We start from the raw sequence: 12,460 nt of genomic DNA, 5'->3' as shown, positions 1-12,460 counted from the left end.
AGAGAACTGAGAATACGCGAGATATTAACGTAACAATCCATTTCAAGAGAAAGTTGAAAATGCGCGAGATATTAACGTAACAATCCATTTCAAGAGAAAGTTGAGAATGCGCGAGATATTAACGTAACAATCCATTTCAAGGGACAGCTGACAATGCGCGAGATATTAACGTAACAATCCATGTCAAGAGAAAGCTGAGAATGCGCGAGCTGTTTACGTAACAATCCATTTCAAGGGAAAGTTGAGAATACACGAAATACTGACGTAACAATCCCTTATAAGGGAAAACTGAGAATACACGAGATACTGACGTAATAAGCTATTACAGGCCCTGTAGTTAATAACGTAACAATCCATTACAGGACAAAACTGATAATGCGCGATCTACTAACGTAACAATCCATTACAAAAAGAGAAAACGCGAGATACTAACGTAACAATTCATCACAAGGGCGGAAAACTATGAATACGCGAGCACCAACGTAACATTCCATTACAGTAGAAAACTGGGAATGCACGTGACACTAACGTAGCAATCCATCACAAAGGAAAACTAAGAATACGCGAGATGCTGACGTAACAGCCTGTTACAGGAAAAACTGAAAATACACGAGATACTGACGTAACAATTTGTTACAAGGGAAAACAGAAAAGAGGCAAGATACCAACCTAGAAACTCAGATTGCGTTAGACACTTGCGTAACAATCAATTCCAAAAAATATTTGAAAAGTGCGAGATACTAACGTAACAATCCACTACAAAAGAAAGCTGGTAATGCGTGAGAAACTAAACGTAACCATCCGTGACAGAAGAAAACCGAAAATGCGCGAGATGCCACACACACAAAAAACTAAAAACGGGAGAAAACTGACACTGTGAAAGATACTACCGAAACAATCTACTACAGGAGAAAATCAAGAATGTGCGAAATACTAACGTAACAATCTATTACGGGAGAAAAATGCGAGTGCAGAGATAGTGATGTAGCAAGCGAAGACAATCGTAAACTTAAAATGGAGGAGAACCTGTTGTAACAATAGAATACAAGAGAAAACTGGGAATGCGCGAGATAAAAAGCGGAAGAAAACTGAATGGCAAGATACTAACGAGACAATCAATTGCAGGAGATAATTTGGAATGCACGAGATACTAACCCAACAATACGTTACGTGAGAAAGCTGGGAATGCACAACATAGTTTCGTTTTATCAAAGGAGTTAATAATGTTAACTAAGAATGCGTGTCAATGACGTAATCATCGAATAACGTGGTTGAGCTCCAGCGATGTGGAAGACTGAACGATGTCTTGCGGCAGTGGATGGTGTGCAGTTGTTAAATCATGTCTCATGAAGTTGAATGATGTCCAGTGAAACTGTTATCTGGGGACGGAAATAACGTCAAATGATTCCTTAAGGCAGTGAAGAAGGGCCCATGAAAGTCAATTTTTCCGTTCCCTATACTATTATTTACTACAGGCATTTGATACACTGATAATTGACATACTCAAGTTTCCACTTCAAAATATCAATTCTGTAGAGAGCAGTAATCAATTCTCAAGATGATGACATCATCTGTTGCCTGTTGAAGGGCCAACTCCACCCACTAGCTTGAGTTTGACATAATCGTGATAAAAGTAATTTTTTTCCCTTTATTTATTCAATTAATTTCGAACAGTTATTTTCCTTAACTTCTTTATGAAGTATCTACAACATTCAAACACGTCTTGCTTAAAACAATAACATAGACACAAGAAACAACATCCCAGAAGCGAGGTGATGGCGTTGCAACATCTGCCGGGAGAACTGTGCCTCAGGATAACTGAGTGTGTATGAAAGTAGCATTCCGGGTCAAAACACAGACAAATACAGCCAGGACCTTTAACTCATATCAATTTTATCTATAAATGCTACCATCTTACGTCGTTTTCCAATTCTATTCCTTTTTTAATTCATCAACTTTATAACCGAACTGAAGACAGTTTGAGACTCTTTAAGGAAGCCTTAATGTTTGGTTATTTACAACACAACAGATTTTCTCTCAGTTTTGACAACAGTAGTATGTGTATCACGCAGAACACAACGATAACTATTTCTTGTGGTTAGCATGGAAAATCCTCTCGTTTTAAAATATTTGAATGAACTCAACGCATGCGTGTCCAACTCAACGGTGGTCTGACTCGACTTCAACTAGAACTCCCTCCTACTCCAATTCCAACAAGCCTTCGTTCCATAATGACTTGACCATTGACAGTCGCTCCTTCTCGGGAAGTTCTAGGCTGCTTACTGTGATGAACTCGTCACGCTCGCTTGAAATCTGACGCAAGGCGCCCTTGTAACGAATGGGGAACTTCAGTGTTGAGCAAGACTGAAACAAAAATAACATTAGATGCCAAAACAAAAAAATAGTAGTGATAATGGAGGCACGTTTATGTGGAATACGAAGTCACAAAATAGCGAGAATAATATATTTCTCTATTTGTGTGTAGGAGAGGGGCTAACGAAGAGATATTGGCCGGAAAACACTGAAAAAAAAAAAGGAAGCTCCACCTAACGACCCTGAACGTTTTCCGCGGCTCAAAGTCCTGTGGACGTTTATTCACTTCGCTGCGATTATTTTTTGCACTTAACTGTTCCCGTGCTTTTCGACGATAAAAGGTTTCGCAAGTTTTTAATTCCAATAATGAGCCGAATCCTTTGATCCAATAATTGAAAATGAGTATGGGATGATATATCTCATACAGCTTTCGATACTTACAGTTTTCTTCCCCATCATATGCGTAGCTCTGTCATTATTGTAAGAGTGCAGGAGCAAAATGTACTCGTCCCCTCCCTCCTTGTTGTCAAAGGGGTCATCTTCGTCTCCACTCCCTTCCTCTTCGTCCTCCATGTCTTCTTCATCGCCTTTTTGTTCTTGTTCAGCTTTCTTGCTCTTCGGTTTTGTCGCTTTACCTTTTTCTGTTTTCCCTTGTTTATCTTCCTTTGCTCCCCTCTTCGAGCCTTTCTTGTCTTCCTTCTCACTCTCTTCCGATTCCTCCTAATCAAAAAACAAATTTTCACTGAATGCCCAAACGGGAACTTTCAGTCTCTCAGCGTTCTAGCCGGTTACTCGGTTGAATCACGCAACGCTCAACGTGTCGGCACAGTTTTAAAGCCACGAACAATATCAGTTCCACGACAGTATAGCGTTATAAAATTGCTTAGCGTTTGTTTCACCCGCAATTTAAATTTAACCTTCTTTGAGAGATCTGTCCAATAAATGGTTATAAATGTGAACGTGAACACATGGCAAGGCTTGATCTAAAAATGAGAGAGAGAGAGCAAGCACAAATCATTGTAGCAGCAGTTAAAAAGGCCTTCTCTGAGGAGTAATACAGTTAGATAATTATTAGAGCGGAAGAACGCTTCTTTAGCGAGCGAGCTATTCTTCGGTTTCCTTTACACATACCTCTTCACTATTTTCTTCCCCATCCTCTTCTGCCTGGGACATATCCTCGTCACTTTCATCAGCTCCAGCAACACCGTCCGACAAGTCTCCGATCATAACTCGGACATGGTCTGGATGTAAAATCCGTATTTTACTTCCGTCCGTGGGGGTGCTCTTCTTCTTTCCTACGGGAAAATGCATCCATACTTTCATAATACTTTCTTAAGAAGGGGACGAGCGCGAACGCAGGTCCCCACTACCAGAAATTATACGCTCGAGTTATCCACATTTGGGATAATCGCAAGGGTCAACCCAGTCGAAGTGCAATGAAAGGGCCTCGCCTTGAGAGGACCGCCTACTTGATCACGGTGCCTCCCGCGTCAGGTAAGTATGCAAAAATTGGCGTCTAAAAATCATATGAATCAATATTACGATCGCATCAATATGGTTGATGATTCTTAGACGTTTAAGTTCGATACGACTATTTAAGCCAATCAGAGGTCACTTAGTACGCAGGTGCATTACGCTTTCCTTTGTCAAGCATGTCAAGTTGTTATGATAATTCCTTTGTTATATTATTACTACAATAGACGCAAAACTAATTATTCAAAAACGAAAAAAAATTTGTCTTGAATTCATCATGATGGGTTTGTATGGACTTGGTTTACAAGTCGAAGTAAAAAAAATACAAAAGCGACTTATCACCTATCTGCTTTGTAGCACCCAAGTCAACTTAATATTTCACCGGAAACAAGTGAACTCAGAATGAAGTATTATAAATAATTTCCTTTCAGGGATGTTTTGCTCACGTACAACATCTTCCAGGGTCGCTGAAGGGTTGTCACGAGTTAAAGATTCCGGAAAAGTTTCTGTGTATCTTAACAGTCAAATAACAAATAAATCACTACCTTCAAGATAAATCACTGAATCAAATGAAATAACTTAACAGACTTACACATAACACCGCCACTTTCATGCCAACAACAGAAACCTGATCGTGCTCATAAAAAAACGACATCCAGTGCGCCAAAAATAAGCGAATTAATACAGGCACAAGTTTTAAGATGCGAGATTTTTAATATAATTTCGCCACGCTGAAACGATAAGCACATCGCACACGCACGTAAAGTCAAACTTTAGAGTAAATTTGCACGTCAAAATGATCATGTAAAAGTCTTTTATTCGACTAATGGCCAACATCGAAGCAAAAGAGATATGAATTGGATACGAGAAAATAAAAAAACCAGTAAAAAAATAAACAAATCCTCAACAGGGATGCTTTTGATCTTTCATCTGCGCACTTAGATAGCGCATGCGTTATCTAGTGACTAATTACATTGATTGACCCACATGTCCTGTCACCTAATGTTCAACCTATGTCCGACTGGACACTCAGTTTATTAACTCTGGTTTTCCTTCAGCTCGCATAAATCTTTCGCCTTTTACTAAAGATTTCCGTGGAGGAGAACAATAGAATGAGTCTATAGACCAATTTTTCGTTGCCCTGCCTTTCGGCGGGGCTCCCATCCAACACTGAAAACAAATGCAGCGCCGAAAAATCGATTTCCCTTTTCATTTAACTTGCCGAGATCACGAGTGGATGTCATTAAGAGCGAACATGTGGGGTTCCTAAAGGGTGTTTTAAAATTCTCTGACGGTTGGGGTGCCGAATGAACGTTGAAGTTCGTGTTTGAAAGGTCCCGAACCCGACTTTCTGCCCTTGTGCTGTACATGCAGATTCCTGTGTACTAGTCACCTTTGCAGGCAATACTTAAAGGGTTCTGTGACACTATCGGCGCATCACTTTAATGAAAATCAAGTTATGAAACTCTTTACATATTGGACTTGATAAGTCTTGTTGCACAATTTATCTCGCATTCGATGGAAAGAGTTTAAAGAATATCATTAGTCAATTGGCTTAGTGTGAAAAATCTGACTAATTAAGAGCATTCAATCAGTGGACACAACATGATGAAACTCTTTGCACATTGGACTTGATAAGTCTTGCTGCACAATTTATCTCACATTCGATGGAAAGAGTTTAAAGAATATTATTATATGATAGGCTTACTATGAAAAATCTGACTGGTTGAAAGCATTCAATCAGTGGACTCGTCATGATAACTCAATATCTGCAACGGATATTGGGCTATAATGTGGAGTTCAAAGTCTGCCTAGTTTCCAAGCCCATTATCTGTCAAACTTTGGCAAACCCAGAGAAAAGTGTCTTCTTTTGCATATTCTTTAATAATGTTTAATAAAACAATTATTGAATTTGGTTGTCCGATGTATCAGGTATCATCAAGCCTTGTGTCTATGTTACCTGCCCAAACCTATAACTCAGACCTCTGTTTTGACAATTCATGAAATCATGCACAACCTCGTCATATAATTGCATATTGTATGTGTGAGTTTAACCTTAATTAGCAGATATCAGTGGTTGTTGTGAAACAAAATTCTCCTTATCAGTCTGTGTAGATGACGACCTAATATCATTTTTAGCCTTCAAATGTGGTTTCTATATTGCAGTTTTAATTTTAGATATATTTGTTTGTTTAAATACAAATTGAAGAAAAATTAAATTTCAACCTTACTTTCAGAAATTGTTTGATAGAAAAAAAAAGAATGGTGATCAAGTCAATACCTTTGTAATATGAACTGAAAAAAAAAAAACTTGTTAACCTTCCCCACCAGATCTCATTACTGATTCTTTCTGGCTGTCTGTCATAGAATTCTTATGATGTTACTTTGGAGAATTTGGCAATGGATCAACTAATAACTGAATAATTGATGTCTTTCTTTATCCTAATCAATTATCTGCTTGAATTTATGTTGACATAAAAAAGAAAAAAAGTATATTTCCCCTTGGACAGTCAAGCAGCAGGGTTCACTGTATTTGTGGCCTCTTTGATACATTTATATATTTATGAAAATGTTGTTTTCTTGCCTTTTTTGATGTCTTTTGCATAGGGAGGAAGGCGGGCATTAAAGAACTCATACACCAAGTTGTCAACAGCTTTGTCAGGACTCAAATGCTGCTCCAGCCCATGAACAAGGTTAATCAAGGTTTTGTTGAAAGCTTTTCTTGGATCTGCAGCTGCTTCCATGGGAGATTCTTCTTTATAACTTTTTTGATTGTCATTGTACTCAGATGGATCTTGATCAGAGTCAGTATCATGCTATTGGTAAACATAATGAAAACAAATGAACCCTACCTCTAAGAACGACTAACAAGTAATATCACCCAGAATCACATATTAAGGTCAAGAGAACCAAAAAATGATCACCAGCAAAAGCTCTTGATATTTTTACAATTCTCCTTGTCAAAAACCTTAGAAAAATTTGGAGAACAGCATGGAGAATGAGCAATTTGATGTTTGGGTGTTAAGGGGTAACATGGTTTCCTACGAGGCTAGCAATGTCTACATATAGCTTCCTAGTCTGTAAGAATTACCGGTAACCCCTCACAGCTACCTTCTTTGTCAAAAATTTTTACTCTGATGATAAATACATTGATTTAGGTCACCACCTTCTCTAGTTAATTTACTTTAGATGACTATTTCAAAAATTTATGAAACCCAATTACCCAAAACAGGTTTAATCCATTTAATTAACTTAGCAAACTTAGGAAAACTTTGAAAAGTTTACAAGACCATAAAGATCCATATTTTGACTAAAGCAACAATTGCAATATCTTATCTTGGTTTGCATTTAAGGTTTAATAGTTTGAAAGCTAAATTAAACCTTTAACTCCCATGAGTGACCAAGACAGAATTTCTTTTTACAATATCAACATACTATCACCCAAATAAGAGATGAGAATAAAGAAAAATATCAATTGGGGGATAATTAGTCGATCCAATCCTAAATTATCTAAACTAACATTATAAGAATTGTACAGTTGACAGTAAGGAGAAATACAAATTTGATCTGGGAGTTAAAGGGTTAGAACTATTTTCATTGGAAGTTTGTCAACAAAATACATTTTTAACATTATAAGTTTTATGAAACAAAATTCTACCACTCTGTGGTTCAAGTTCAATCCCATTTCTGGAATACTCATAATCCTTCACATTGGATTTTGGTGAGGCTCTTTAGTTTACCCCCATTCATAAAACTTAAAATTCCAATCTGACTTAGAATCAGTAGACAGAAAAACAGTCACTGTCCATATTGGGTATTACTACTTTTATATAGAACTTGTTTATCAGTACAGTCATTTACTACATATATTTTAGACTACAATGCTTACCAATCCATTGCCCATAAATAAAGGAAAATTAATTGGAAGACCTCTCCTATACTCCACATCACTTTCCATAGCTTTTTCTACAGCTTTAGTTAATACACTTGTCAGCATATTACCCCAAGAACTAATGCAGGAAAAATCAAAAGACTGAGTTAATTGGTGCCCAAGTTCCTTGAAGTTAAACTACAAAATAATTTTTTAAAGTTGTTGTCTATGAATGTCACTATGAACTCAAGGCAAAAATAGAAATGTTTAAAATGAACCTACAGTAAAGAGGGAAAAAGTTGGGAGCAAAAACAGCATTAAATTTTCCATTTCACAGAAAGACAGGCTGATTCATAACATGAACAGACACTACTTAACTCCTGCAAGTACAGTGACTGAAGTGTAAGTAAGGTATTTCCTCATCACTAACACAAACAAAACAAAAAAACCTTTTATAACTTTATTCTTATCCCTATCTCCTTACCTTTCCTGGAATGTGGTCAGTGCCAAATAAGTTGTATGATCTTTGTCTTCAACTGGCACTGGAAAGAAAACAGTCCCTCTAGGGAAGTACAAGAGATCTCCAGGCTGTAGAGAGAGGAAAATGCCTTCCTTAAGAACTTAAATGGTCTACCTAGAAAAATTTAGAGTCATTGTTTAAAGCAATCTGGGATTCTAGAGGATTGCTTTTTGTTTTGCTGTAAAAGACTTGTGTCACTCATGCAACTAATCAGATGCAAAACAAAAAACAATTGTTTCATTATGCTTAGTTTGGTTTTACTATCTCAGATCCAAAAATTTCATTGAAGGAGGAACAATGGGCTGAAATTAAGTCTGCATGCAAAAGGTTTGAGCCGATATGCTATCTCACATTTCAATATTTTTAGGCCTCATATACACACTTTTCCCATCCAAATTGGACATCTGACTACAAAAGAACTTAAAATCAATGAGCTGTACTCAGGAATGATCAAAATCTCCCTAGTTTTCAACAACAGGAAAAGGAAAGAAATGGCTGTGTTTTTGTCATTGGCCTCTCAAATGCTGATTACCGTATGATTACTGATGATGTTCTTTGCAAAATGGAAAAAAATGCTCATGCTTTTGAAGATGAATAAAAAGGGGGAAAAAGCAGACAGAGAGAAAAAAGTTGCCACCACAAGGTATAAATCCCAGTTCCTTCTGCTTGAGATAAGTGCTACCCATTGCACCACACTTGCAAACTGTCTTTAGGATTGAAAACCAGCTTTCAGAGATTAGACCTTATCTCCCTTAACCAAAATTTTCAAAATATTAAGTCAATGTAGTGGGCTCAACATCTCATCCCTTCATAATTAACTTTCTGAGTTGCTTGGCTTGCAGCCTCTAAATTTATTTTGAGTTCTCATTGATTCTTAGCTATATTTTTCTGATTAACTCTGTCTGGTTCCTCTGATTTCTTAAGTTTCTGTTTGAAGACACTCAGTGCAAATAAGCTGTATTTCAAAGTAAAAGCAGAGAAATTAAGTCCTATGAGGATTTTTTGGTATGAAGTACAATTTCAACCTACCAACATTTAGTAGAGTGAGAATATTACTGTAACCAAATACATTAGAAGCTATCAAATGCACCAATAGCACCCTTCCCTGGTAGATTTTTTCCCTGCCTCAAAAAGTCGCTTATGAAGGTTACAAGATTTATTTATTTCTTTATTTATTTATTTAACAATTCTCCACAATATTCTCCTTAAAGCATGAACTCTTCTAAATAAATTTTTCTTAAAATCAACAAAACCTACCTGTTAGACAAAGAGGGATCAGAAAGTATTTACAGCTTCTATGAACACATACATGACAGCTAAGGTGCCAGTTTTGAATTTGCACAAACAGTAACTAAACTTGCATGGACAGAAATCTATCATCCTGGAAGGTATTGGTAATTGCAATTTTTTAGTGTTCTACCTCTAAATCAAATTCTTCAGTTGGTTCACCAATATCTTCCAGTTCCAAGTCAGGACTAGCATCTTGAGAGAGCTCCTGGAGAGGCCTGAACAGTTTCCATTTGGTTTTCCCCTCTGTCTGGAGGATAAAGGTCTGCAAATGGAAATAAAATGTAACTAGCTAGGACCTATTCCCAAATACTGAGTTACGAGTTTTTCTTGAAGGAGTGGAAATGTCGGAATGTCTAAATAAATTAAAGAAAAAAGAAAACTTTGAAAGCAGCAGTGGGTATTCCCCCAAATTAGCTAAATAAGGGTGATGAAATTAAGATAAAAAGTGGTTTGCAATCTCAAACAGCAACCCCCTGAAAATGATGTGTATTTGGTTGGAGAGGAGTTGAATCTTTTTCTTAAGGTACCCGACAAAATTCAACCCCCATTACCTCTTTTTCAGTGATGCTCACAGTGAAAATAAAAAATGAAAAAAGGTGAGTTTAGATTCTCGCCATCATTAAGGTGGGAAGTCCTGGTAAAAAATTGGAACCTCCCTTGTACTGACCTCCATATCATCATGCTGCGGAGCCAGCCCTTGTGATCCTGGTTGGAACACAAATGCGTCAACAAAAACGAGACAATTGAGATACGACTCGAGTGACTCTACCAATCTCCAAATCTCGTCCTATGGAAGAAATGCACAGAAAACAGTGGTAAACCAAGCCTGTCTCGTATGAAACAATTCATAAATGGGCGCTTGGGATCCTCCAGATTCGATTAAACAAACGAATGAAAAAAAGAGTTACTTCTCACAGTCATAGGCATAAATAAATGACTCAAACCTCGCATTAAAAACATTCTGTGTGAAATAAACTTGCTCTTGTAGCTTAATCCATATAAATCTTTATTGACATTTGTAACAACGTCTATATCCAACCCATCGAAGTCTTCCAGAGGTTTTTACACAAAATAGCGTGGGGGAAAACACAACATTCCGAACAATAAGTGCAACGATATATTAAGGAACACAAACCTTAAATCTGTCTGGTTGATGAAACTGCACAGAAACTCCAGTGGCTTTGATGTGTTTCGAGTTGATGCGAGAGCCTTCTTCGTTCAACAGCTCCGTCTTCCCTTCGACGTAGCGACTCAAGTTTATGTCTTCAATGAAGTGTATTTCTTCCTTTTTCAAAATGGCTTCCAAATCTTTTTTAGAAAACAACGCTCCATAGAAGTCTGTATTCGCTCGCTTAACGAAATAAGGTTTCTTTTCCCAGGTTTCTGTGAAAAAGGTCTCCAGGTCCGCTACTGCAAGAAGCGTTTCAGCAACTCTCTTTGGCGTGGTGAAGTCAACCATCCTACTATCCGTTGTAGAAGTTTCGGGGTCGTTTTCACCTCCTACTTTTGTCTTTTTTCCTTCAGGTGAACTCGCTGAGGCACTAGCAGCTCGACCCTTTCGCTTCATACCGTAAGCAGTTCAAGTAAACGAGGAAAGTAAGACTAACACGACAACGACGTTGTCACCGTTTCGCGACTTCTACTCACGTGGAATCATGTCGCAAAGGCGCGCAAATTTAGCCTATTTTGATTGGTCTATTTCTTCGCGCCAATTATTATTTGGAGGTTCCAAACGGGTTTTGGGCAACCTTGAATTATTTATCAAATTGCGACAGTTTAAAACGTCGGACGACTTTATCGGAGATTCCAAAGCCAGATCAGGACACTTCAGGATTGGTTTCTTAACGAATAATCTTGATCTTTCATTAAAAACGAGTACGACGAGGTCGACTATTTTGTCTAATTTTATCCAGTGAGCTAGCAATACTTGTCATCAAACCACTACCATGTTTGGAAAAAAAATTAATTAAAAAAAAAAAACAAGAGACTTTATTCTTCTGAAGAAACTAGTCCCAGATTAACGGGTATTTACTCATGCTCACAGAATCCTTTTTCCTTTTATTGAAAGACTTCTTGCACGACCAACGTCTGAGGTGGAGATTAGAGATGTCCATTCATCTTAGTAACGTGTGATGAGAGGGGTTCTAAAAAAAATTCTTCCCAGTCTATTTTCTTCAGTGTTTTGATAACAGTATACCCTACAGTAGAGACAGGCGAGCAGGTATAAAAAAAACTTCACTTTAACTGTCGCAAGTGCATTTGATACCCCACTCAAGTACACACCTTCTCCCCCTCCGTACAGTAGAACAGTTTCACCTCCAGGCTGACCTCAGGAAGAGACCCTTTAGAATTGTCTATTTGAAAGCAAGAGGAGAGAAACCTTTATATAAAGATGTGCCATCAATTTTAATAAATAATAGAAATTAGCATGTATGTATTTTAATTTTAAATAAGTTTTCCAAAAGACTACGTCTTCGACTCTTTGTTAAGCTTAAGCTTCATGAAACAAACATCAGACCCCTAAATTTTCATCTTTCTAATCCCTCACTTCATGAACGTATCTCAACACGAAAGGAGAAACTTTCCTTGAAGAGAAATGTCTCTTCAGGTGATAAACGTCTGTACAAAATTGACACAGGCGCACGTGTCCGGCCTCGCCTTGACGTAAAATGCGCGCGAGGGAAGATCTTGCCCACGCCTTCACAAATCGTGCCTGGCCTGCACGTTTTGCAAGCTGTTTTAGTGCCGGAGTGAGAACGTTTCTAGAAGCCATTCCACCCTTATCTCATTCTCTTTTTGCGTAATCCCCTTACTTCCTTGCGTCAAGGCAATTTTAGGAGACGAAGGAGGTGGAATACCTTGAAAATAACGATCTTATCTTATTTCTTGAACATTTCAAATGTCACGCGTCAGGTAGTAAAGAACAAGCACGACCGAAGTTATGGCGAATTCTGTTCTCTTTACTCTACTGCTACATTCGAGCTGCTACGCTT

General features: G+C 37.7%; 1 protein-coding gene and 2 non-coding genes across 3 annotated transcripts; 1 reads left to right on the top strand and 2 right to left on the bottom strand.

The window, feature by feature from the left end:
* Positions 1-1,922: 1,922 nt before the first annotated feature.
* Positions 1,923-11,509, bottom strand: LOC131780352 (ribosomal oxygenase 2). The gene is made up of 9 exons (XM_059096971.2): positions 10,603-11,509; positions 10,135-10,254; positions 9,598-9,729; positions 8,142-8,245; positions 7,676-7,796; positions 6,371-6,602; positions 3,445-3,608; positions 2,755-3,033; positions 1,923-2,364 (listed from the first exon to the last, which is right to left on the bottom strand). The coding sequence occupies exons 1-9, from the start codon at positions 11,032-11,034 to the stop codon at positions 2,200-2,202; spliced, it is 1,749 nt and encodes a 582-aa protein (XP_058952954.2). The 5' UTR covers positions 11,035-11,509; the 3' UTR covers positions 1,923-2,199.
* On the bottom strand, positions 3,652-3,815 carry LOC131780733 (U1 spliceosomal RNA). The gene has a single exon (XR_009339903.1). It is a non-coding gene; the product is annotated as a U1 spliceosomal RNA (small nuclear RNA).
* LOC131780749 (U5 spliceosomal RNA) lies at positions 4,825-4,945 on the top strand. Its single transcript, XR_009339905.1, has one exon. It is a non-coding gene; the product is annotated as a U5 spliceosomal RNA (small nuclear RNA).
* Positions 11,510-12,460: the final 951 nt, after the last annotated feature.

This window comes from Pocillopora verrucosa, chromosome 9 (genome assembly GCF_036669915.1).
Source record: "Pocillopora verrucosa isolate sample1 chromosome 9, ASM3666991v2, whole genome shotgun sequence".
NCBI lineage: Eukaryota > Metazoa > Cnidaria > Anthozoa > Scleractinia > Pocilloporidae > Pocillopora > Pocillopora verrucosa.
This window is presented reverse-complemented; position numbering and strand designations above follow the sequence as displayed.

Coding starts and splice junctions, on each gene's coding strand:
- LOC131780352 (XM_059096971.2), bottom strand. CDS start 11,034: ATGAAGCGAAAGGGTCGAGCTGCTAGTGCCTCAGCGAGTTCACCTGAA. Junction 7,797..8,141: donor CTGACCACATTCCAGGAAAG/GTAAGGAGATAG, acceptor TTCCTGCATTAG/TTCTTGGGGTAATATGCTGA. Junction 6,603..7,675: donor TATTTATGGGCAATGGATTG/GTAAGCATTGTA, acceptor GTTTACCAATAG/CATGATACTGACTCTGATCA.